Below are 26,803 nucleotides of genomic sequence, written 5' to 3'. Positions count from 1 at the left end.
TGTTGAGTTTCTTATTCTGCAAATGTTTGGACAGCCCTATACTTTTAAAACTTTGGCTTGTTAATTCACTTGTTTGGAGGAATTGATCATAATATATATATATTACGCTTAAACTTGCAGGATATTGGTAGCATTTTTTTATTTGCAAATTTTTTCTTGCTATACGGATGTCAGTTTTGATTTGTATTTTAAAGTGTTGTTGCCTTATTTTACATGATGCAAGTCTAATGAATGACAGGATGGTCCAGCCATGTTAAAATTAGGAAATTGAGTTTACAAAAGTCTGGATACAAATAATAAGAAATAATTCCAATCAGTAGATTGATTGTATAGTAGAAATAGTAGAAAGTCCAGCGATGGGTACTTGGATTAGGAAATAGTAGAAATTAGTAGAAAGTAATAAAGTAGCTTTCTACATATCCAGACTTTCTATTTATTATGCCAAGTAGCTTCTGTACAAAAGTAATAAAAAATTCAGTAGAAATTAGTAGATTGATTGCGGCAATTCATGCATTCTCTTAAAAAATACTAGATATATAACTATAGTAGACAGTAAAGCAGTAGTCTGATGGTATATAGTATCCATCAGTGACCAACACATACACCCTATATTCGTAACCTTTCAAATTGTCAGAGTATTGGCGTGCTCAGACAAGTACCACGTGATTTGGAAAAATATCTGGTTTCAGATTTCTTTTTATGAGATTTGACCTCTCATACAGCCTTCTCAATGGATGTTATCGTAAGCATACAAATAAAATGCTCACAGGGTTGCGCACATGGTGAGGCAAAAGCTGCTTACAAGTCATTCGTAATGGAATCCAAAGATGACTCATGGAAGCTAGTAATAATGGTAATAACACCTGACTATTATTTATGTAAACACCTCCAAGGACCCCATGAAAAAGAAAAATTGTCTTGTGAAGGGTCATGGCTTTTAAAAGGATGTAAAAAATTTGTATCAAAACACGAACATACAGATAGCATAAAAGGAAAGAGAGCATATGAGCGCATTTAACCATACAACTTTCATTTAGGAAATCTAGTCGGAGAAACCACCATTATATCTCTGTTTTGGTGGAAAAATCCAAATGAGCGCATTTGGTGATGTCCAGGAGACGAGCTCGTTTTCGGACGAAGATGATCTTCTATTTGCTCTTGGTGCTGCGCTATTATTTGGACCACATGCAGAACCATACGGAGATCCAATCCAGAAGATACCATGCAGGACATCTGCATTAACAGGATGACACTGGATTGAAGAATTGATGTCAGGCCACCATATCCGAATTATGGATGCAACAAGATTAAATGTTGATTCTTTTATGAGATTGTGCCAGCTTTTGGTCGAATGTGGATTTGTTCTCCAAAATCATCATAAACGGGTTACAATAGAGGAGGCACTCGCCATGACATTGGTCATGATGAGCCACAACATGAGAATGCACATGATTGCTGACCGATTTAACCATTCGACGGAGACAGTGCATTGTAATATTCATGAAGTCATTCGGGGCCTATGCACATTCGTGCAATTCATCATTACTCCAAGACGACAGGACGAAATTCATTCGAAAATTCTGAACGACAGGAGGTTTTATCCTTGGTTTGAAGTAGAGTTAAATCAAAATTGCTTTCGGATAAAAATTTCTTTCTTTTCAAATTTCATCTAACACCAGTGAATGCAGGTGTAGTCCCGCCTTCCAATAAGATGACACTTCACCATAGGAATTCATACCAGGGACATTAAAAGTAGCAAAAAATGTTGTACATTGAAGTTTTAGTTACCAATTTTTAGTTTTTCCTTGTTTGGCGTTAACATAAATTTAGTGGATTATTTTTAGGCCATATTAATAGTGTACTTAGATCACGTGTCATTCATATACTGGTTTATACCTCATCCATTTAAGAATTTCTTTTTGAAGGACTGCGTCGGGACTATTGATGGGACACATATACCTACTTCTGTCTCAAGCGGACAACAAGTGGCATACACTAATAGACACGGTGTGCAATCACAAAATGTTTTAACTGTATGCGACCAAAATATGCGATTTATATATGTGTATGCCGGTTGAGAGGGAAGTACACATGATACCCAAGTCTTGGATGAGATTTTGACCGGCTCAAATCACTTCCCTGTGCCTCCTCCAGATATAATTTGTAATCCCTCCATGCATATATGTCCGGAATTTAATTATATCTTTTTATCCCAATTTTTAGGAAATCTAATTATTTATCTTTTCACTAATACCGTGAATAGTTAAAATTTGATTTTGTCCCTTATTTGTTTTGCCTTTTTCAATTGAAAACCCTGGGCCATAATCATCTTTTATGTATATCAAATCGTACGGACCTTGAATAATTTGAAAAATAGTCAAAAAGTACAAAATGCAACTAATTCGATCATATCTTCTAATTGTTATAAGAAAATATTATTTGATTGACTCCGCATATCGAAACTTGCCCGATTTCTTACCACCATATAGGAGACGCCAAGCAGATGTAAGTGGTCACAGAAAGGGAAGATTTGCAACTGCGAAAGAACTTTTTAATTACCGACACTCTGCACTACGGAATGTCATAGAGTGAAGTTTCGGTGTCCTTAAAAGGAGATTTGCTATTTTAAGGGGAATCGTACTGAACTACATGATGACAACACAGATAAATGTAGTTATTGCTTGTTGTGCCATGCATAATTTCATTAGGGATCAACAGCCGAATGATATGTACTTTGCTAACTCGGATGACGGAGATCCAGATATTCATGGTGCAATACCTTCATATCCCGAGATACAGCCATTGCATTCTCTACCTGAAGTTGTTGAGCAATGAATTATCATGAGAGATACAATAGCGACACATATGTTCAATACCTATAGAAATACACAAAACTATGCATGAAGCAGTCAAAGTTTTGATTTGCTATTCGCTACAGTCTCGCATAATTATTTGTAGTATTGCCATATTTGTGATGCCCAAATATATTTTTCGTTCTTAGTAATATGGTTGTTGCCTTTCGTTGTAATCGGAACGTTAATGTCGTGTAATATTTGTACCATGAGTCTTGAGTTTTTAGTGCTAGTCGCTTGACAAGCTGGAATAGCAAACTTAGGGTTTATTCTGTCCTAAAATTTAACAATAAAATTGGTTGCGCTTTAAAAAAAATCGAAACGAATAATTTGTTATTAGTCATGTGAAAAAAATTGTTGACGCTCTCAAGCATGTTATATGGAAGGAATACCGATAATTAATTCGCTTCTCATACATCCCAATTTATCAAGTGCCAGAAAATGAGTGAATAAGAATCCTTTTGGTCAAACTGTGGGACCCGCGCATGATTTAGCAAAGGAAGTGAAATGTACCACCTTCCTGACAAAAGTCACGTAATCATTCCTCTATCATTACACCAATCCGCCAGAATTCAAATTGCAAACATCCAGCACAAAACCATATTCAAATAAGATAAATCATGCAATTCAAAATTTCAATCTAAATCATCCAAACTCTTTCTATCCAAATAGATACAATCTATCTTTCCATTACATCAAGTTACGGAATTACCCACCTAACCCATGATGCACGGTAATGTCCCTAGAAAGCCGGTGGTTCAATTCTTTTTACATATAATTAGATCCAAAGATGCACAATAGTGTACCCCTTTAGTCTATGTTTTCAGACTCGGACCGGACCGGCCGGTCGAATCGAGAATTGGCCAGGCATCCGATCCGAGTTAGTTAAGAAACTCGGGTATTAAAAACTTGGTGAACCAGATAATTTGATCAACCCCGATTTTTTTTTTTACCTTTTTTGGCCTTATGTTTTCAGTCAAAAGTTTGAGTGACCGACTAAAAAAATCAGATGAAATTAACAAAACTCTTGGGTCAGCTCCTCTGCTTCTCTTTGCGTCGTTTTCTTTCTTTCTTCTTCAGCTCCAATAACCCTAAATCTAAAAGCCTCCACGGTTGTCACTTGAGATTCACCATGTAATGGACATGTTTGTCTGTTAACTGGAAAGCGCTTATGAAGGACTTGAGTTTCGACGCAGATTCTTGAAGACCTGAAATTTATGTATATTACTTCAGTCGCTACTCAGGCGCAGATTCCTGTGGAATGAAAGGCTTGTTGAGGAAGAGAGACCACCTTCAGTGGTAGCTAGTGAATTAGTTCAGTTGAGACCGCAGATTCTTGAAGACCTGAAATTTATGTATTTTACTTTAGTCGCTATTTAGGGGCAGATTCCTGCAAAATGAAAGGCCTTTTGAGGAAGAGAGACCACCTTCAGTGGCAGCTAGTGAATTAGTTCAGTTGAGGCAAAGACACATAGTTTCTGGTTTGAGGTGGGTAGTCCTTGTTCATCGGTTGCACGACCCAGATTCCATTTTTTTTCTTTTTCACTTTTCATAAATCTATTTCCTTTTTTTTTGTGTAAAACTTTGTTGTTAACCTTTTTATCCTCTGCATGTATTACATCGTTACTTGATTGTGGTTATTTTGTGAAAATTATTGAGCTTAATTTAAATATTTAATGCTTATTTGACAACTAAATTCAATGCTTGATTATTTACCCAGTATTCTGGCCATTCATGATATTTAGCTAAAACCTTTGTTTGAGGTAACTTATTTGATTAGTATTGTTTTTTGGGTTATACTGGTGAATATAAATAATTTTTTTTTTATGTTTGGTGTATATGTGGTTACTCAGTCAATGGCTTTGTATTCCTATTAAATCAAAACTTTTCAGACACCTTAATAAACTTCTTGCTGCTATCAGGTATCGCTATTTATGAGGTCACTTACATGAATTTGTCTGAATTGCAAACAATCATTTATATAGGACATTTTATGTTGTCCTGTTCGTTGCCATATTTCTCCTCCTCCCTCCCTTGCCGAGTCAATTTTTTTTGAAAACTTGATATTCCATTGTGTTTGAACTCTGTTGGGGAAGGTTTTATATAACTTATCATTTTAATTGGAAAATTGAATCGAAGTTGAATTGTGACAATGTTGAAGACCATGTACCATATTATCTTTTGGAGCTATAAAATTGTTATTCAGGCTTTTGAATATGTTATTATAGGTGAATTTGGTGAATTGTTTGATGAATTGGATATAAATTTAGATGATTGGGTTCTTTGGTTATATTTTGTAAATTTGATTTGCTGGTATATATATATATATATATATATATATGACGTCATCTAGGTCGACCCCCTATCGACCCTGGTCGAACCCATTGACTCCTGACCCCTGACCTCGACCGAATCGAGTCCCGATTCGAGTCTGAAAACATAGCCTTTAGTCAATTGGGGTGCCTTCCATGGCCTAGAACTTTGAAATATCTTTCACATGACAAATGCTATTCAATGCATACAAACTATAAATTTTCTTAGCAAAAATCAGAATATGTCACATTAAATACATGCTACATTAGGCAACAACTCACACAACAAATGAAGAAAATACGAAAATCACAAAAAGCAAATCTTTACATTATTTAAATTTGTAGTAATCTTTTAAGAAATATAGAAATTTCTCAAAGCACATCCTAATACATCATGATTTCATCATAGGTAAAAATGACATATAGTGTTTTTATTATCTCTAATTTTCGATGTTCAACAGTTCAAGTATAGGAAGTGTCACTTTGATAAGCAATAGGAATTGAAGTTTTGAATGACTCCAAGCTCTCTCATGGACTTCTACATCAGCTACAAATATGAAGTTAATAGTTGTTAAATGATTTCGTCGCACATTAATTTGGACAAAAATTTCTCAAAATATGATTAGAAGAAAAACAATACTTAAACCTTATGTACTCATGTTTGAACTTCTCATACTTTACAACTATTAAGTCCCAAGTGTTTAAAAAGATCAGAGATGTTGTCGTAGACCCCCCAAACATTTAGAAATTGAGAAGTTGTTCCCGGATTATAAGTTTACAAATTGATTTCATTAGTTATTATTTATTAAAAGGTTAGAATTTGTTAGAAATAAGGCAATTGCATTGAAGCAGTTGCCCCACTAAGATTTTATCTAGTTGCTATTAGCTTTAAACCTAAAATAAATTATATGTATCATTACAGCCTGAACCCAAATGAAATCAAATGTTGTGATCTCAATTTGCTGCAAGACCCCAACAAGAAAGATACACTTTTGATTAATGAAATTTACATCTCATGCAATTCTTACAAATTAAAATTCTTACAATTAAGAAAACAAAAACAAAAAAAAAGAACAAATTATCATTGTAAAAAGAAAAAAAATGTAAATATGCCATCATATGAAAAACAAATAGATAAAGGATGTGATCACTTACCAAACCACATGACCAATACCAATTTGCAGGCAGAAGGAAGAGTTAAGTTATGAGAAAAGCGATGTTGAAAGTTAGACAAATATTTAGTTTTCCCACTGCAATAACAATAAACTAATATCTTAAAAAAATGGAAACTCATTTAGATGATCCAACAAACAACAGATTAAAAACATACTATCAGAGTTTAGAAAAAAGACCTTATTTTTTTGTTTCTTATTGGTCAAGTGAGAGAACGCTGAATTCCAAATGATAAAATTTTTTCCCTTTGATGGGTACATTTTGAAGTCCAAGAACAGAGATTCATACATGAAAGAAAATGAGTGATTGATAAAGTTGTCTATTTGCTCAACGACTAATCACCTGAAAAGTTGTCTATTTGCTCAACGACTAATCACCTGGAAAAAAAAAAGGCAAGCAGCAATCGTTCTTGGTGCATTAGTTATGAAAAAAGAAAAAAGAGAATAAGCGAGGAAGGTGGTATTGGTGAGAGAGGAAAGAGGCTTAGTGCCATTAGTTATGGAAAAAAAAGGAGAAAAAAAGATAAAAGAAAGCAAAACACTAGTGGCGAGAGGAAAGAGAAGATGAAATGGGGTTTGTGTGTTGTGTTGTGTTTGTGAGAAAAAAAAGATGTTTTTGCCTTTAGGCCCAAATGGCCAAACGAAGGAAGAAAAGGGAAGAAAAAATCATCCAAAATGAAGAAAAAGTGCCATGTGTTAGAAGAAGGGGAAGTCACGTGCCAACCATTAAAGCTGCTACAGTAACAATCACTCTCTTTATTAAAGGAAAAATCATTCAAAACGTCCTTCATATTTTGTAAAATTATTTTTTTCGTTCCTCATTTTTAAAAATGTAATTTTATATCCTTTAAAAATTCACATTGATCAAATTTGATTCCTATCTAAGTTTTCGACTGATTTTTTGCCGGAATTCATCACGTGTCTTGCATATGATCGTTTTATATGGGCAAAATTGTCAAATCAGAATTTACATAATCTATCTATAGTCCCTTATAGTTTACAAAATGAATTATTTCATCAATCACATTTCATAAAATAAATTTTTTCATCTCTCACATTTCACAAAATGAATTTTTTCATCCTTCATTCATCATGTGTACAAATGAATTTTTTTTAAATCCATGTATATATCTATTTGATTTCACCTGAACAATACGAATAGTATGTAATATATCTCTATTTGATTTCATTTAAACAAACTAATTGTAGTTGTACATATGCTATTCAATAGATATATACATGGGTTTAAATCTAAAATTTTGTTTTAAATTGATATATATATATATATATATTTGATTTCACCATGAACATGAGTAAAAAACTAACAATTTTTTTAAAACCCTATATATTTACTTTAATTTCACTTGAATAGTACATTCAAACGAAATCAAATAGAGATATATTACATGCTATTCGTATTGTTCAGGTAAAATCAAATAGATATATATATGAGTTTAAAAAAAAGTTATTCGTACACATGATAAATGAGAGATAAAAAATTTATTTTGTAAAATATGAGAGATGAAAAAATTCAGTTTGTGAAATATGAGGGACTATGGATCGGATTATATAAATTTTGATTGGATAATTTTGCCCTTAAAAAATGATCATGTGCAAGACATGTGGTGGATTTAAACCAAAAATTAGTTGGAAACCTAGATAGGGATCAAATTTGACCAATGTGAATTTGTAAAGGACGTAAAAGTACATTTTTAGAAATGAGGGACAAAAAAGTCATTTTGTAAAAAATGAATGAGTTTGTTTGGATAAAAATTTATTTGGATGATTTATTTGATCCAGTTACTGTAGCACTTTTTGTGATGTGATGTATGCGAGATAAAAAGGTGATTGAAAATTGTGTGTATGATGCAAGCAAAACAAAATTTGAAATTTTTATTCCAAATTCTTGTTGTCCAAACAAACTCAATGGTATTTTGAACGATTTTCCCTTTATTATACTTGAGGGATTACTACCATGTTTGTTAAGTGTTGGCAGATTTCCTAAGAATTGTTTAGGGGGAAGATTGCTCATAAAAGCTGATGATCTGAATTGTTTTGAAGGTCTGAGAGTGAATGGAATGGAAAATTAACAAGGAGCCACAAGTAAGAGTCATTGAAAGATCGGATGTTGGAGAATCCCCAACTCCTAGGAAAATGCTTTAAGCTCTTTATTATATCCATATTAGAGAGCAAGAGTAAGAATAGCGAAGGAAGTTGATCAATAATCAATAGTGTACCCCAAGCCATTTTTGCCTTAATTTTTTTTTTGTCATCTTTTATATTTTTCTATTTTATCATTGTAACAAAAGATATATAAACCTTTCACACCAACAGGTTCACATCATGTCATATAACATGAAATCAAATTCAAAATTTAAATCATGAACATATGGCATATATCTATAGTTGTTAGTGTAAAAAAATTACTACACTAACAATATATAAAAAGTTAATACTTTCTTAAAAGTATAATCACATAAAAAAAAGAGGCAGTCACATTTACATGCCTAATAAAAACTTCAATATATATTTTCGGGATAATTTCAGAAACCTGAAGGTTGCTAACTGTTTTACTAGTCTCCCTCTAGATTTCATAAATTTCACTAACCTCTCTTGAGGTTAATTATCTTGTAACATGTCAACCCAACCAACAATCAAAAAAATCATATCAAGAGAGAGAAGATAATATAATTCCACACATATCCCTCATCTATTACATTAGCTAGTTAATCTAGTATGAAAAGTGAATAATTATTTTTTCAAACTAAAACTTGAAGAAGTATAAGTGCAATTCAATGAAATTGCAAGGCAGGAATCAAAAGTAAGCAACACTTTACAGACTTATACAACGCTCTTTGCAATAGTTATTTCCATGAGACTGCATCTAACAGCAGGAACATAGAATTTTAAAGGGAATGTTATTGGTTAACATTTAACAATTGAGGTTCAGTGAATTAAGTAGTGCTAGAATTTGCAAGAATTAGTTCAAGATTTGGAAAGACAAACTATGGCCTCTTCAAGCTTTAGAGGTGAATCATGGAATTCACCAACTACTTTCAACATCAATAATAGATTTTGCAGATGTTTTTTTTTTTTTTAGTGTAAGATAGAGGACTCGAACCCAAGACCTCTTGCTTACACTCCCTCCCCCCGTACCACCCAACCCAACCCTCCCCCCCTGTAAACACAAGGAAACAATTAAAAATTCTGAGAGTGAAAAGAATCCACACAAGTTGCACTTTTATTGTTCAAAGTGCAGATTTTTTGAATGGTATGAAGATCCTACTGATGAAGAGATGAATAGCCAACAAAGAGAGGAAAAACTACATACTAGTATTTAAAGGTAAGAATAAGTATAGTTGCCTAACTGAATAATTTATTGTTTCATAATTATGATTTTAATTATGCCCAATTGCAAACAAGTACAATTGTCCAATTGAATAGCTTATGGTTAAATTCAGTTAATAACAGTTAAGAATGATTTAACTAATAAGCCTGCTTAATTGCATAATAGTATTTAAAAAGTTGTGAGGTTAGTAAAGTCATTTCACTGTGACTAATGCAAACATCGAACTCTAAAATTCTGATAGGGGAGGTCATTGAAATTTAGGAAACCTGAAGGGAGGTTTCTGAATTTATCCCTATACTTTTACCTCTCTTTTTTACGAGGGCAAAGCATACCGAGTTTGTAGTTTGGGAGCACCAGTGCAGCTAGGGGTGACAATTTTCGACATGATCTGAAAATATGACACGAATCTAATACGAAATTAATGGATTTGGATTGAGATTTCGAGAATTCGAATCAGAATCGGGTCGAACCCAATGAACCCGAAAAGAAAACGGGATCGAATTCGGGTCAATCCGTGGTGACTCAATATTACCCAATAACCCGTTTACGAATTACAAATAATTTAATAAACATAAAAATTATTTTAGCTAATTAAACTAAGTTATTCTTTTTTTTTCAAAGGCATTAATCACTTAATCCTAAATGAATTTATTTAACTTGTGTGAAGTTGAAATTATTATATTTGGACAAATAATGTATTATATTATTTTTTATTTTTATATAACTTTAATTTATTTTATATTTGGTTTGAGATAAAACACTTTTACGATATTTTAATTTATTTTAGATTTGGTTTGGAATTATTTATTTAAATTTTTATTACTTAATTATGTAATTAGTCTTGTGCGAAATTGATTTTATTAAAAATTACAGTAGTAAATTAATAAATTAAAGGGTTAACAACATAAAAGCCCCCTGTGGTATAGCTATTATACAGAAAAATCCCCCATGGTTTCATATCATACGTGTCGGTACTCCATGGTTTGAATTATTCTGAAAAATCGACGGAAATCGTCAAATGTAACGGGGTTAAGTGAAACGACGAAAATACCCTTTTAATATAAGCGAAAATTGCAGAAGTATCTTGTACTGGTATCGATACTAATGCTTCTCTCTCTAATGCTCAAGATTCTGATCGATCTGAAGGTGCAGGTGTTTCTGAATGTCTCCATGGCGAGATTGATATTGGCAGTCATGAAACTTTTCAACCAAATGGGGATCAAACCAATAGAACAGCAGAATCTGGGGTAGTGTCTCAGTTGGTTGAAAGCAAAAGTGAATGCTGCCAGACCAATGGTAATGATGTGATGCAGATTGATATTCCTAATGATCTGATGCAGATTGCTATTCCAGATACTAAGTCTTTAGAGGACTAGAAAGATATAGGAGTTGGAGAATAGTACCAGCATGATGGACAGGTTAACCATAAAGAGCAAGATTTATCAAGTCCAGAAAATGCTTCTAAGACGGACCCAACAGAAAGAATGGACGAGAAAACAGAAAAGCTTCCAAGCTTGCTGAGTATACATCAAGCTGGATATGTTTCGCCACCACAGAATGAAAATGAATTCTCCATAACATATTTAGTTTGGGGAAAAGTCAGAAGCCATCCTTGGTGACCTGGACAAATATCTGATCCTGCTGATGCTTGAGAGAAGGCAGTCAAATATTACAAAAAGGACTGTTTTCTCGTAGCATATTTTGGAGACCGAACTTTTGCTTGGAATGATGCATCTCTCCTAAAGCCCTTCTGGCCACATTTCTCTCAGATAGAGAAGCAAAGTAACTCAGAAGCATTTCAAAATGATGTTAGCTGTGCTTTGGATGAGGTTAAAAGACGTGTTGAGTTAGGTCTAGCCTGCTCTTGTATACCAAAGAGATGCATATAAAAGATTGAATATCAGATTGTTGAAAACACTGGGATCCAAGAGGAATCAAGCAGAAGAAAAGGTGTCGAAAGGTAAAGTTCTCTTGTTTTAAAGTGTGAAGGGTAAAGTAGGCATATTAGGAACAAGTTTGTGGTAGAAATCTATTTTCCACAAGAAACACGCGCATTTCCAGTGTGTTTAAGACAAACGCCGTACATTTGACGATTTCCGTTCACTTTTCAAAATAATTCAAATTATGAGGTACCGACGCGTATGATATCAAATCACAGGGGGCTTTTCTGTATGATAGCTATACCACAGGGGGTTTTTTTGTTTTTAACCCTAAATTTAAATTAAGTTTCGGATAATTCGGATTGACCCGTCAACCCGAAATTTTTGAGTTCGGGTCAAATATCCTGACTCCATTTTGAATTGACGGGTCAAATTCGAATCAATAGATTTTCTATTATATCGATATATCTCAACCGATCCACCAATCCGATTTGGGCCCGATTGCCATCCCTAAGTGCAGCCCATATCCTAAATCTGCGGGCAAAAATGCGTCATTTGTCGGCGATGACGTCAGAATAAGCCGGTGACTGAGGGGGATTATGTTAGCTTATGCTATGAGCAGTAGTACTAGGTTGGGACGTATATCAACAATCCTAAGGATGGAGACTACTGAGACGAACCCGCGCAAAGACTATTTTCAGTATGCCCACAATGATTCCTGCAAATTCTCCCGCTGGACTGCTAAGTAAGTCCCCCAAAGACCCTTTATTTTCCATTTGAAATTTTCACTTTCGTTTTTTAGTAGTTAATGTGTTTGACAGCTTTAAACTGCCATTGGATTGATAATGGAGCTATATTAGTCCAGTTCAGTGGTTAAATTGAAGGGTCTTTTTGGTTTTTTATCATAAAACGAGGTCTTGTCCTGGTTTCTTCATTTGATTATAAGGGAGTTTTTCTTTTCTTTGGTTTTTCAGTTTTTTAGTCAAAGAATTGAATGAACTCATGTTTGCTTGTGTTAGGGAATGTTACCAGTATATGTCTGCTAGGCCGTGGCAAAAAGTGAATGATTTTTATGCAGAAATGGTGCAGGGACGCGTATCATTGTCAGATTTGTTCAGAAAAGAGGTGTGCTTTTTGCAACATTTTAGATTTATTTGGTAGCCTTCATGCAGAGGAGGATTATGTGTTTGTTTTACAATTAATATTCTTTTGTTGGTTTTTTTTTATATTGTTTGGTTTGGACTGAAAATTATTCTTGTCATCTGTTTGAGTAAATCTACAAAACAAAATATTTGGCAAAAAAAATTTTGGTTAAACTGGATCTCGCATATGTACATTGAGCTCCAGTTATCGTTTCATATATAATGTAGTCTTTTTTCTTGCTACTTGTGCTAGAGTTATGGTAGATAACTTTGGTGACTCACCACATTGCAAGCATGGGAGTGCTATTTGTTTATAAATCTTAAGGGATGCCATGGAGCAGGAGTGGCAGGCTACTCCTGGTCCAGTCCTCTTGATCGTTTGGGCAGATTAGAATGGCTTTCATCAGGTTCATGGGGTTCTTCTTGTCTTGCAAGTAGGTTAAGCTAAAGATAAAAAGTATGGCTTGGGACTTGGCTTGCACTTTTGAGATAGATTTATATTACAACTTATGTATTCAGCCTCCTTGGTGGACTCCACCAAAATTCCTCCAGAACATGTTGTATCAGAATTTGGGTTAATATTTTATATTTTTGAGCTACTTATTCATAATTTTTTTGGTGTTGGACCTTTGATCTGAGGTCTTTGTGTTAGTCGAGGAAGAGGTTAGCTTGCATTTATTGTCATATGTGGGGCATGAGGGGTACCATTGGTTCACTATGCTGGTCTTTCGTTGAATAGGGAGATGATGTAGTGTTTGTAAATAACCCAGAGTTGTCCCAATTGGCTTGAAAGAGCAAAATGGGGTACTTGATATATAGGTGCGACCAGGGCCTATTGGCTTAAGCTTTTTTTTGGAGTTGGGTTTTAACTCAGATATGGGGACTCAGCATTGGATTTCTCTAGACTTTATCCTTAATAATATTGTTGGACGCCTTGTTAACGGTATACTATGAATGCTTGAGATTACACAAAAATGGATTGCTTCTGTTTAATTTTTATTGTTCTGATATCGACTTGGTTTAGGTTTCTTAGCAGTTTTTGCATCCCTCATAAAATCTTGTTAAAGTATTTTATGGCTGTTAAAACTTTAAGGTAACTTATGTTATTTAACCTTCTCTTGAGACCAATCATGTTCTTGGTGTTGCAGTTTTTGATTGTTTTGGTACATTTACTTTTTGCTAGTTATGTCATTAAAGTGAAAAAGTCATGGGCTTAGTCCTGATGCCTTGAAGTAATTGTCTCACTCAACTATATCACCTTATTATCCTGGAGGGTTAGAATGAAAAAAGAGGGAAGACTAAATGACTACTTCTCCTCTGAAACAAGGTGGATGTCAGGAGAGCCAACATTTCCCAAACTAGACACCCCTGTCCTTAACCTATGGGAAAGGGTTAAATAAATTACAGAACTTCTATTCTTAACAAGACACCAATCCCATTTACACACTTGCCCATTGATAGCGGGCATAACAACTGCAGTCAGCTATCTGATTTCTATTTAAGAGGTTATCAGGCTTTTTAGTTTCTAGATGATTGATTTAATTTTCAGAACTGCAAGGTTTTTGGTAGGCTTTAGATATTATGGTGCCTTAAATATTTGTCTACTTTACCCCTTGTATTGCTCTGTTGTACTTATTAAAAAGAAATTCTTGTAGTTGCTGCAGACATGTGCTGTGCATGATGATACTGAAATCATAGAGGATATCCATGAAAATGACATTGATAGTGCTCCAGCAAAAGATAGGACTGGGAGGTGGGCAAGAGTAACTTTCAAGGTACTCCTTTCATACCACGGGGGTTCGTTTCAAGGCTGGCAGAAGCAACCTGGTTTGAATACTGTACAAGGGTATGTTTCTTGCAATGGCTTCTGATTTTTGTGTTACAATTCCACATTGCTGATTATACATCTGCTACATGATTAGTGACTAGGTGGAAGTGCTCCATAGACATGGCAGATGTCCCTTCATTTGGCGACATTAAATTCTTACCTTTTGATATTATTGCTCGCTTTAAATGTGTAAGAGCTAGTTTGTGGACTGTTATGCATTCCAATGCTACGGCCTTTCTTTTGATGGCTGATGACATGGCTACTGAGTTCTTGTCTGATACACCCCCTCAAAATGTGTCTAGCCAACATGGGTAGCTGATAAAACACAAGAAGAACACTGAAGGGAGTAGGAAATCTTCAAGCTCTGTCCAGCTAGGATAAGTAGAAACATAGACAAATAGTAACACACTTCTCTTGATCTACGTATCTGGTTGAAGACTTGAAGTTGCCAATGAATGTGGATGAACTAAATCCTTGTATTTGAGATCTCATAGTGGATAACCTCCCTCCCCCCCCCCTCTCTCTCTCTCTCTCATACAGAGAGACACATATTTCTCGCCATCATCATCTTGTTTTACTGGTTACATACAAATGGTTTTTTTATTCAACATCTTATCTATTAATTATTCAGGGTGATATGTTGCTATTTTACATGTCTTGATCTCTGCTATTTTTATCTTTGTTGGTTTGGTAATTTCTGAGCTCTGCTATCTATAGTATAGTTGAAAGATCTCTTGGAAAGTTTGTCGACGAGAAGAAAACTCAGCTGCTAAATGAAAAGAACTTACCAATTGAAGGCTGTGTTGTAGTAGCTGGGCGCACTGACAAGGGAGTTACAGCATTTCAACAAGTTTGTTCTTTCTGTATGTCCTCTTTCAGAACACAATTCCCTCTGTCCATGTTGTGGTATAATTTTTTCTTTGCACTTCTGTCAAATCTCTCTTATTTTTTCCCTGATAAATTTACTTCTGTTGAAGAGGCTTACCTTTTGACTTCCCTGTGTTTTTGATCAATTTTGCATTTTAGAGGAGTGACCTTGTTGATGTTGGCTTATTGATTGTTGTTTGAATAATTAAATGCATCTAGCAGGTGAGCCATATCAGGCATATTTGTATTTCTCTAAACTTTGAGAACAAAAATAGTTTTTTCTCATGGTATATGGAGTGAAAGAACAGTCTGACCTTATTCAATAGTTCCAGCTAATTAGTTATTCCCTTGTATTTTAGTTTTTTTATGTTGTTTGTTGAGTCTTATAAGAGATAAATAAGTATAATTCTATAAAGTGTATGGGAGCTAGATACCTGGATTTTGAATTCTCTACTTGTTGAGCTTGAGCCATTAGAGAGGTGAATCTTTTATTATTTAAACACTCTAACATAGCCCTTTAAATTTGGGATGGATTGTTTTGATTAGGTCCACGCGTGCATAGAATCTTTAGTATTGGTAGTGAGGATCAAAGCTTTTGGGACACTTCCTGCTCACATATGATGTTGAATTACTAAAATAAAAAGCTTTCCATGTGGAGAGAAAAAACATTTGGAATCCAAGAATAGTGATCATGTTTGTTACATTGTTTTTGGATGTTATACCTCATTATACCTCTGTCACTTGGAACTTAAAACATTTCTCGGTGGAAAATTTCTGCCTAAAAGTTTTACATGGAAAAAAAAAAAAGAGTAATTAACAACATAATAAGACTTCCCTCTTTCCCTACCACTCCCAGATTGAAAGAGATAGAGAAGAGAGTAAGAATACAGGATACCACCTCTTCTATTTGAAAAAGAGAAGGAAGTTTTGTCTGCTACCATTTTTTTTATGGTTTTGACATTGAAGAAAGACAAAACTGCGAAGAAATCACATGCTTGCTTCTAAAAATATTCAAAGAAGTCGCAATTCGTTGTCAAAGTTGATCAGTGATGTTAGGTTTTGGCGTTTCTTGCAGTATCAGAAAGCAGAGATGAGAGTTTGTGTATATAAAATATAATTCTTGAGAATGGTAATTTTAAAAAAATCAGGGATAGTTATTAACTCTCTTTTTCCTTCTGTTAATTGTGTTGCATGAAAATTTTAAATCAATCCCTTATAGAGGAAAAAAGTTTTTGATGAAGTTAGATGCAATGTAGTGAATTAATCCTATCTATATGTTTGTTTGATAAGCAATCAAGCTTCTGAATGGCCTCTCTGTATGTGTATTCTTGGCTTGATTATTTGTGTCCAAGAGTCTATTTGGATCATACAGTAAGCTGGGTTTTTGTTTTTTCTACATGATAAAATTTCTGAAAGTAGAAAGTTTGGATTTGTTCATTTTGGTGGCTACAAGCTATAGCCTTATGTTTCTCATTGTCTGCTTGTACATACACCCAAAGACGAACACAGACATCTGCATTTATACTTATATGCAAAATAAATATTAATTTTATCTCCCTTTAATTATTTGCTTCTTACCTCAACGGTTAATGTATAGTAGAATATTAGGATCTCATTCTCTATGTTCTTCAATGTCCAGATACTTGGCGAAAGGATGTGAAACCTCAAGACATTAAAAGCACCATTAATGATGCAGCACCAGGGAAGATCAATGCTATTTCTGTTACTGAGGTAATGCCGTACTGGTCATTATATATCAGTGATGATTGGATTATCGGATAATTCAGAAAGTTAATTAACAGTGCTGAATCGTTAAAGATTTTTTAACAATTAACAGTTCTGAATAGTTAAAGGGATATTTTTAACAACTACATTTTAAGTTGCGAGATAATTTTTTCAAACAGCCAATGATTGGGAAAAATAAATAGAATTTTCTTCATCATATTGTAAGAAAAAAAAGATACTGATGAGGAGCTACTTGTCAAAGGTATCACGTGAATTTCATCCAAATTTCTCGGCCAAATGGAGGCGCTACTTGTATGTCTTTCCCTTCAATGATGGAAAAGAAGCTGAGCTCAGCAGTCAGGTTGAGAAGGATTTGAATGAACATGATTATACCTTTACATTAGATAATGGACTTCATGATTACAAGGATCAAATCGAAGCTGGAAATAAGCCTACAAGGTTTGAAGTCAGCAAGGTTAACCAACTCTTAAGTCAATTAGAAGGTAAGTTGCTGTCCTACAAGATGTTTGCGCGAGACACTAAAGCCTCAAGGAACGTGTAAGTCAGAACTGTAGTCCTCTGTTGTTTGGTTCATGAATTTTTTGTTAATCAGTGCTGTATGCCAATTGGACTTGGTATATCATCTATGCTGCAAAGTCAAAGCATATTTGGCTGAATCAGATTGGCAGTTGTTGTGTAGATGTTGCCATCTGAACTGAAGTATTCTGAAATAGTTGAATTTTCGTTCTTAGCTTGGAGCTCACTGCCAACACAGAAGTCCTAAGTGGCAGTTCGTTAATAAGAGATGCTGAGATTGGCTGATCCCCTTGCAGAGCTATGTTGGTTATTGCTGGCTTCATTTTTGCAACTTTAACGATATTCACATACTCACATAGAAGATACTGGGTATCAGTATAACTTGTTCAATTTTGGTTTTGGGCAAGCAGTGAGCTGTAATTCTGAATAGTCTTCCTGGGAGATGCATCTGTTGGTTCTTAAAAGGCCTATATTTTGGCTAGTTTAGGATGCAACATCATCTTACATCCTCATCCCCAACCCTCTCCCCCCCCCCACCACAACCCAAAAAAATAAACAAAACAAAGAACCCCCCCGAAGAAAAGGAAAATAGGTATATGCCGAAAGTTACAATTGATCATCTCTCTTGTGTCATTTTGTCCCCATCAACTCCTTATAGATCCAAAAATTTCCCATTGGTTTGGTGCAATTATTTGTTCTTTAGATAGACTGTTTGAATCCCTGTCCCTAATTTTCAATTGCTGACACATAATTCTTTTGAAAATTGTGTGTTCATAATCATATTCTTTTTACATTTGAAGAACTACATCTACAAATGTGTTTGTGGGTTCAAATTTTGATTTGCATGATTGTGAAAATAACATTTTCGATTTGACAGGCCTCATAAGGTTCATAGTTTCTGGATATGATGTGATTCAAATTAGAAGTTGCTACTACAGGGATATAGAATGTCATTTTTCACCCAACAAGTTGTATGCCATCTGCTTTTTCATTCTTCTATTCTTTTGTTGCTAGCTGTTATCTAGGCAATGTGAAGCCAGTAAACTTTGCTCTTTCTTTGTCAATTTTTTTGGCTAATTAGATGTTTTGGTGGCTGTAGTATAAGTGATTAAGACCTAAGATCTTTACTTGTACATTTTTTAGAACTAATAAATTCCAGCTGATGCTTGATTTAGGTTGCTTTCATTCTGAGCATTGTTAGATGGAAAATTTACCCCCCCCCCCCCTGAAAGCATTTTATCATAGAGCTTTGGCTTGTGCTTATCTTTATGTATATACCCATTTATATCAAACAGTAATGTATCACCTGCATTCAAGTGGATTTTGATCTTTAGAGTAAACAATAACAATTCAAATTTACTGTTACAGAGTTTCTCTCTACTAGGTTTTGAATCAAGATTCAAGGCAGTTATGAAGTTTGTCCTTACTTTATGTGGGGGAACTAGTTTTTATGCAATCTGACATATGGTGTAGCAGCTTCTTAATCTCCCTTTGCCTGTCTTCTATTGACATTGCAGTGGTCCCCCAACTGAGTGTTTTGTCTTCCATGCCCGAGCGACGGAAGCAATCTTACCATGTACACAGGTCAGCAAATTAACCTCTGTTCACTTGTTCTATCATCATTCTAAACTCTCCATCACAATTTTTATTCCATTTAAGGTAATGAAGTCCATTTTTGTAAACTTGGTTGCATGTTATGTTTTTTGAGAAACCAATGAACGTATGTATGTTCAGGATAATTGAACAATCTATCAATCAATAGGTAGATATGTAAAACTCGTGATGAACTTGAGCAAGATGAATATGGGAGGTTCACAGTTGGTACATACTTGAGGTTGCATTCAGTGGTTCATTATTATAACCATTTGAATAGTCCAACGAATACCAATAAAGTGGTATTTGGAGTGTGGCATAAGGTGTTTATTGACTTCTGGGACGTTTTTCAAAACATGAAATATGCTCAAGGATGATGCCTAGTCAGCAGATGGAGAAGTTAAGACGGTAGGTCTTACAGTGCCTCATCTAAGTAAAACGTGAGGAAACTGACGGATTGACAATTATAAAACTGAGAACTAATTTACCCACCTTTTATACTTTACAAAATGATATTCATTTCAACAAACCCTAGGACACCCTAATACGGCAATTTAGAGTGCAATCCCCTATTGTAGGTTTGCTGTTGTGCATTTTATTTTGAGAACTCCAGCTTCTGATTGTTCTGCATTCTTTACCCTGGTTAGGATGTATAGTTGTGTATTGCGTACCTTGTAGATGCTACCACATTTCTTTTCTACTACCCCTGTACACATGCCTATTCTATATATCTAGGTAAAGCTTTTTGGCAACATTCTAAACAACTGAGAGATAGTTCGAGCAACATGGAGACTAGTTAATTACAGTTGCTATTTTTCCTGATGGCTTATGATTGTGTGATTGAGCAATCTGAATCTATATGTTGCTGCTGAAGGATTTATGTACTGACTATGTAAAAGACACTGTGATGATTGGAATGTGAATCTTTATTAGTTATTCTTTTGGTCTTTACACCTACCATTGAGCATGCAATTGCGTGGCAAGTTGGCTTATAACTATTGGGATTTTGAGATATTCCATAAATTTTACACTATTGATTTAGTTTGTTTTGCTGCTGCTTCTTCTTCTTCTTCTTCCTCTGTCTCTCCCCAAAACTCAAGGCTGGAAGTGAAACGAAGATCATGTGCATAGAGTTGGTTGCTAATCGCTTCTTGCGCAAGGTAGTTGCTTTTTTACTCCTATCTTTTCGAAATCTTGTCTGAGGAAGTACTCTCACTTGATACTGTTTTATGTATGTAATAAACTTTTGGTCTCCAAATGAGTTAAACTAATGTTGCTGTTTTAGAACCTTTTCTTGAAGATTTCACACTCCTTAATATCTAAGTAATTTCAAAATATTTGGATTACCTGCCTGCATGGTTTTTTGTAGGAAAAAAAAGCTATTAGTTGTGTATCCGAATATGGTTTTAGCTTTTCCTACAAGTGACAGTAAATTCTTCTTGATGGATATTATTGGTGATCGTATACTTTAGATATGAAGTTAAAGGATTTATATACACCATATCTTTTAGGAGAGAATTCACCAATCTTTAGTCCCATTGGCGCCAAGCTGCTCTGCGGTTTTCCATTCATGAGCTGATATATTCGTTGACTAGCAAAGCTAGTGTGAATCTTGGCCATCCTGGACACAAAGCTCTTATAGCTGGCCTATTTGAATTGTCTTTGGGGCTTTCAGTCTTTGTGAGATTCTTATAATTGATCAATGGTGGCCTTTGCATTGATTTGCAGATGGTGCGAGTTCTTGTTGCTACAGCGGTGAGAGAGGCTGCCGCTGGTGCTGAAGAGGATGCACTACTGAAACTGATGGATGCCACATGCAGGCGAGCAACTGCTCCACCATCGCCTCCAGATGGCCTTTGCCTTGTTGATGTTGGGTATACAGATTTTGATAAAAAGATTTGTTTCATATCTTAAGGTCTTGTTGTGACCATTACTACAAAGACTCCATTCTTCATCTCTTCATTTGTAAATTTGGGAGAAGAGGATATTTGGAAGGCAATCATAGGAGAGGTGTAAAAGCAAGGAAGAGAAAAAGAGTGGACTGTGGAAGGTATCCTCTTCCAGCTAATTGGCAAATCAAGATGGTCAATCTTATGGTCCTCATTTCAACTTCAGCCAAAACTTTTTGTTCTCACAAATGGAGCTACCAACAAAAAGAAGCAACTGTAACCCAAGTTAGCCAAAACTTGCCCTATATATGAAAACACATTGATTTGAGGTTTGCATGAGTACAAATATGTTGTAATGAATAATGATTGTAACTATTTGCCTCAATTTTAATTATTTGTTTTTCACTTCTTTAGTGCTACGTACTTTAATTGAAAGCCTCTGTTATTGTGTGCTTACTCTGTTGCAGAAATGTATTATAATATCAGGAAAAAGCAACAAAAATAGTAGAATGGAGAGACATGGGCAAATGCAAACAGGTCATATGTAAATCTTAATATTATTCGTCTAGGCAGCAATTCAAAGTGTCTTTGCCAAGCCTGGCATCTCAAATACGTATGCCAAAGCCATCTTTCTTGTTCTCATTTGGAAGTATGAAGCATGCAATAATTCATGCGAAGCAATTTAGAAAGTATATTGAAGCAAACCATCAAGGAAAGAGACCAAAAGGTTCAATTTATTGCTGCTTCTTACAAGTAACCCCTCTAATTTGGTGTTCTATAAGAGAAAAAAAAAAAAAGAAAATTTTGATGCTCTCAATAAATTTTTTAAAAAAATTATGTTTTTTTTTTCTTGTAATAAAAGGAATTATATATTGAAAAAACTCGAGTTACAGGTACAAAGTGAGGGAAGTAAATTTTTGGACACTTTCATAGCATACAAAATTCGTATCTTGCTGAGCACCCAGTTTCGTCAATCTATCAGCACACTGGTTAGTTTCTCAGTAAGTATATCTAAGTGTGACTTTCGATAAAGCAGATATCAGGAACCTTGAAAAAAATTATGTGCTACCTCACTCCTAGCTAACTTTTTTATTCTTATAGCCCTCTACTCATTCAAATTGGGGCTTTAAGTTGGTAGAAATGATCAAGAAGTATTCTCCAAGATTCCGATCCTTTGATTGATCAAAAAGAAGAATCTACTTCAACCGATATGCCCTTAGACACGACACGACCATACATAACATAGAAATCACACTTGGAAATGGTGGAAATTTGGGTTGCGCTTATATATATATATATATATATATATATATATATATATATGAAAGAGTATACAATAATGATGTATTTGGCAAATCACATGGGAATCTAGGTTCTTCTACTTTATGTTTATTTAACATAGTAGCAGCGTGTATAAGAGCAGAAATAGGAGTGGGCCCTTCCATGGCATCAGGTAACCATACATGAAGGGGAAATTGTGCCGATTTAGCAACGGCACCGGCAAATACTAGACCAGCACACAAAGTAACAAACAAAGACCATTTAAGACTTACTAATTACATGATATTTGCATTACTATATGCATCTGATTTTTTTTTCTTTTTTAAGTTTTATGAGATAATTCAATTTGAAATAGTAGTTTGGTTGGAGAATAAAGGTATGTTAGTCTTTGAACTGCAGAAAATTATGTACAAATCTGTGAATCTGATCCCAACTAACATTGAAAAGGGGGAAGCCACGGGGGAGAACAAAATGAAGAATAAAATTTATTCATCAACAAAGCTCAAAGGCAAACCGCAAATTTCTCATGCAAAGCTCTCCCATGTCACCATGCATGCAAAGAGAGGACATAGTCAACATGAACGATAACAACAAATGCCCTCTTTCCATTTTTGTCCATTCATGCGTTTTCACGGCTCCTCACTGCCTTTCACTATTCTTGGCAACTATCTCTCCCTCCCCCTCCCTGCCTTCCGGTCCTATGCCCATACATTTTTGCATGTCAACCTTCATTCCATTCTCCAGCTCCTTCTGCACACAAAGAAGACAATCTTTTGCTCAGGAGCCCTCCCTAAGGGCGCGCACACCACAAGTGCGCGTCACGATACAATTTTGCTCACGCCATGGCTAAGATTTGCAAGTCCTCATGGTGTCTTCTCATACTAGCCATTGTTCTACAGCTTGTTCATACGTGCATCTGTTTGTCAGAGCCTGATTTGCTTATACAGTTCAAGGATTCCCTGAAAAATACTGGTGCATTGTCCAATTGGGACGCGAAAGTACCCTCATGCAAGGGTGATCAGCCGAATTGGAGTGGTGTACTTTGCGATAAAGGGAATGTTTGGGGATTGAAGCTTGAAAATATGGGGTTGAAGGGTGATATCAATGAGGATGCCCTTAGCCAGCTGAAGAGTTTGAGGACTCTCAGCTTCATGAATAATGATTTCGAAGGACCTCTCCCGGATATGAAGAAACTTGGTGCCTTGAAATCAATTTATTTGTCGAATAACAAATTTTCAGGGGAGATTCCAGCCGATGCTTTTGTAGGCATGCTGTCAATTAAGAAGATTCATTTGAGTAACAATCAGCTTTCAGGGCCAATACCATCCTCCTTGGGAAGATTGCCAAAGCTTATAGAGTTGACACTTGATGGCAATCAGTTTTCAGGTCAAATTCCCGATTTTACTCAAGAAGGATTGATTAATGTGAATTTCTCCCACAACCACCTAGGGGGTCAAATTCCTGCCAGCCTGAGCAACCTCAAAGCAGCTTCATTTTCTGGTGAGTCTCTTTCTCAAAAATTGTTTTATGTTTATTTAATAGCACAACTGTTTTCCAATGATTTCTTATGTCTTTAATATGGTACCATGATGTTATAATATGATAGTCACGCCTCCTATTTCAGAAGGATGTTCAAAACTTGACGATGGTGGTAGACAATACCATAATAAAGTCCCAAAACAGGATACAAACATTGTCACAACTACAATGAAGAATTAAATCCTTAAGGTTTATGGCATTACTACAATTCGACCAAGTGGATAGCTTTGTCCCATGATGGAACTATATACGTATATTTAAATATCCAAGTGAAATAATACCAGCAGGGCAACTGATATTAAGCTTATAATTGGTTATTTATCTTGAAAATCTTTCCACACCATATAACTATGATGATCTATTTTTTTTTCCTCTTGATTTCTAGGTCTTTTACTTTTTTCTTCTGTCTCACATTAAGAAATAAAAGCCTCTACAGATTAGCGCGAGATACCTAAGATGAAATCTATACATCAGTAAGTGGTATTGTCAGATTAACTTACAAGAGATTAAATTCTACTGATGAACAGATAATTCAGACCTTTGTGGTGCACCATTGGAACCATGTCCTAGTCCCCCAGAGCGAAAGCTATCTGTTGTAACTATAGTACTTGTTGCAATAGCTGTTGTGGTAGCTTTGGGAGCAATTGTTGCTGTTATAATCATCCTCAGCCGGCGCAAGAAAGCACCTCAACTGGGAGATGCACCAGCAGCTGCAGCAGCTCCACAAGGTCACAACAAACCTCCCTCTGAAGATTTGGACAGATTGGAAAAAGGGATGTCACCAGATCGCGGTTCAGAAGGCAAGAAGAGTGATCAGAATATCAAGCTTTCATTCTTAAGGGATGATGTTGGAAAATTCGACATGTCTGATCTACTCAAAGCCTCTGCTGAGGTATTAGGGAGTGGAATGTTTGGATCTACCTATAAAGCTGCCCTTAATACAGGACCAGTGATGGTTGTGAAGAGGTATAGGCAAATGAACAATGTTGGCAAAGAAGAATTCCATGAGCACATGAGAAGGTTAGGCAGATTGAGTCATCCGAATGTGCTTCCACTTGTGGCCTTCTACTATAGGAAAGAGGAGAAACTTATAGTTTCTACCTATGTTGAAAATGTCAGCCTGGCTGTTCAACTTCATGGTAAGTATACATAATTCAAATTTACTATGCATGATGCAACTTTTATTAGTTCTGAGTATGAAGATTGCTTTTCTCTGCAGTTTTTAGCCATAGTTGATCACTTATTTCTCCCTATATTAGACTTCTTTGGTTGGATCTAAAATACTTTCCTGAGAAGTGGTTTTTACCTTTTCTGTTCCATCAATGACCAAAAATATGCATAACAATTTTGCCTTCCTAACTTTGAATTCCTCAGTCGGCGAGGAGTAATAGATATTAATGCAAGTAATTTCTGAAGAACCAAAAGTTAAAAAAAGGAAATCAAGCCACTCGTGTGCTGAGGTCTAAACAGCAGAAACTTGTATTTCCAGGTAACAAATCTCGTGGCCTGTCAAGCCCTGATTGGCGTACCAGATTGAAGATTGTCAAAGGTGTATCTAAAGGCCTTCTGTATCTCTACAATTCGCTCCCGAGCCTGATCGCACCCCACGGTCACCTCAAATCCTCCAATGTTATTCTTAACGAAAACAATGAGCCATTGCTCACCGACTACGGACTACTTCCAGTAGTCAACTTGGAACAAGCACGGGACCAAATGATAGCATACAAGTCACCTGAATTCAAGCAAAATGGCCGCATCACCAAGAAAACTGATGTCTGGAGCTTGGGTGTATTGATACTTGAACTTCTCACAGGAAAATTTCCATCAAACTTCTTGCAACAAGGTAAGGGAAGTGACACCGATTTGCCGACTTGGGTGCATTCTGTTGTCAAGGATGAGTGGACCGTTGAGGTTTTTGACAAAGATATGCAAGGAACTAAGCACTGTGAAGGTGAAATGATGAAGCTACTAAAGATAGCACTGACTCTTTGTGAGCCTGAAATTGACAAGAGATGGGACATTAAGGAGGCAGTCGACAGGATTGAAGAGATAAAGGAAAGAGATGATGTTGATGATTTCCACTCTTCATATACCAGTGAAACAGACATGCGCTCATCAAGGGGGTTATCTGAGGACTTCATTAATGTTCCAATGAATGGTTAAGTGGGAAAGCTTTTTCTGTCATACAAAGGAAGTCTTGGACACAAATCGGATGATTTTTCGAGGTACAGTGGGAATGGAAGGTTTGGCTTCACAAGGCAATGATGTTAACAAGAAGAATATACATTAAGGTGAAGTTCAATTGGAAGGCCTTTTTCAGAATGGAAAAATGGGCAGGAAAGTGCATTAGTTCTTGTCATGATGTATATAGTCTAGTACCGTTTTCAATATACTGTAAGCTTCTTGATAAAATGGGATTTATCTTAGAGCAATCGTTAACAGATTAATGCATGCCAATGAACAAGATTTTGAGGGTTTGTATATTCTAGAGTTGCTAGCATTTCCAATCTAGCTCCAGTTCGTTGATAATCATAGAGTAATTTGTTAACAAGAAGCTGACATTCTTTTTGTTCTGTACACTTGTTGTATCATGACAAGTTATGCATATTTATCTTTCTAAAGTTTTGGCTTATTGCTGTATACAATTTTTGGCTAATTGAGCATGATTTTCTTACATTTTCTTAATGTAGCCAATTTATTGCACGAAAAACCAAAAAAAAAAAAAAAAAGATAAAGAAAGGAAAAAGTGCAGCATATGCATCAAATTTTCTGCTTTTCCCTTTTCAATAAGCTAAAGAAAAAAAAAAGTCTAAATCTAGTCACATTCCATTTTCTAA

The 26,803-nt window shown here is 35.3% G+C and overlaps 2 protein-coding genes across 8 annotated transcripts; both read left to right on the top strand.

Annotated features, from left to right (window-relative positions):
* Positions 1-12,016: 12,016 nt before the first annotated feature.
* LOC113693575 (uncharacterized) lies at positions 12,017-21,551 on the top strand. Of its 7 annotated transcripts, none has more exons than XM_072053989.1 (10): positions 12,017-12,310; positions 12,598-12,690; positions 14,372-14,553; positions 15,253-15,398; positions 17,042-17,133; positions 17,390-17,630; positions 18,542-18,635; positions 19,182-19,248; positions 20,358-20,417; positions 20,986-21,551. In XM_072053989.1, exons 2-10 carry the CDS (start codon positions 12,601-12,603, stop codon positions 21,169-21,171), a joined length of 1,158 nt encoding a protein of 385 aa, XP_071910090.1. In that variant the 5' UTR covers positions 12,017-12,310; positions 12,598-12,600; the 3' UTR covers positions 21,172-21,551. The 7 variants fall into 7 exon arrangements, with proteins under 7 accessions (XP_071910090.1, XP_071910089.1, XP_071910088.1 ...); XM_072053988.1 differs by having other exon boundaries at positions 12,019-12,310; positions 14,363-14,553; XM_072053987.1 differs by having other exon boundaries at positions 12,019-12,310; positions 12,585-12,690.
* A 1,718-nt stretch (positions 21,552-23,269) lies between these two features.
* Positions 23,270-26,292, top strand: LOC113693438 (pollen receptor-like kinase 4). Its single transcript, XM_027211979.2, has 3 exons — positions 23,270-23,927; positions 24,494-25,105; positions 25,456-26,292. Exons 1-3 carry the CDS (start codon positions 23,270-23,272, stop codon positions 26,127-26,129), a joined length of 1,944 nt encoding a protein of 647 aa, XP_027067780.2. The 3' UTR covers positions 26,130-26,292.
* Positions 26,293-26,803: the final 511 nt, after the last annotated feature.

This window comes from Coffea arabica, chromosome 6c (genome assembly GCF_036785885.1).
Source record: "Coffea arabica cultivar ET-39 chromosome 6c, Coffea Arabica ET-39 HiFi, whole genome shotgun sequence".
In the NCBI taxonomy this organism is placed as follows: Eukaryota; Viridiplantae; Streptophyta; class Magnoliopsida; order Gentianales; family Rubiaceae; genus Coffea; species Coffea arabica.
Note: the sequence above shows the minus strand (reverse complement) of the source record. Positions and strands in the feature narration are given on the sequence as shown.

Excerpts from the sequence above, each read along its gene's own strand:
- LOC113693575 (XM_072053986.1), top strand. The coding sequence starts at position 12,165 with ATGTTAGCTTATGCTATGAGCAGTAGTACTAGGTTGGGACGTATATCA. Across the intron at positions 14,554-15,252 it reads GGTTTGAATACTGTACAAGG|TATAGTTGAAAGATCTCTTG; the intron begins GTATGTTTCTTG and ends TGCTATCTATAG. Across the intron at positions 17,134-17,389 it reads ATGCTATTTCTGTTACTGAG|GTATCACGTGAATTTCATCC; the intron begins GTAATGCCGTAC and ends TACTTGTCAAAG.
- LOC113693438 (XM_027211979.2), top strand. The coding sequence starts at position 23,270 with ATGGCTAAGATTTGCAAGTCCTCATGGTGTCTTCTCATACTAGCCATT. Across the intron at positions 23,928-24,493 it reads CAAAGCAGCTTCATTTTCTG|ATAATTCAGACCTTTGTGGT; the intron begins GTGAGTCTCTTT and ends ACTGATGAACAG. Across the intron at positions 25,106-25,455 it reads CCTGGCTGTTCAACTTCATG|GTAACAAATCTCGTGGCCTG; the intron begins GTAAGTATACAT and ends TTGTATTTCCAG.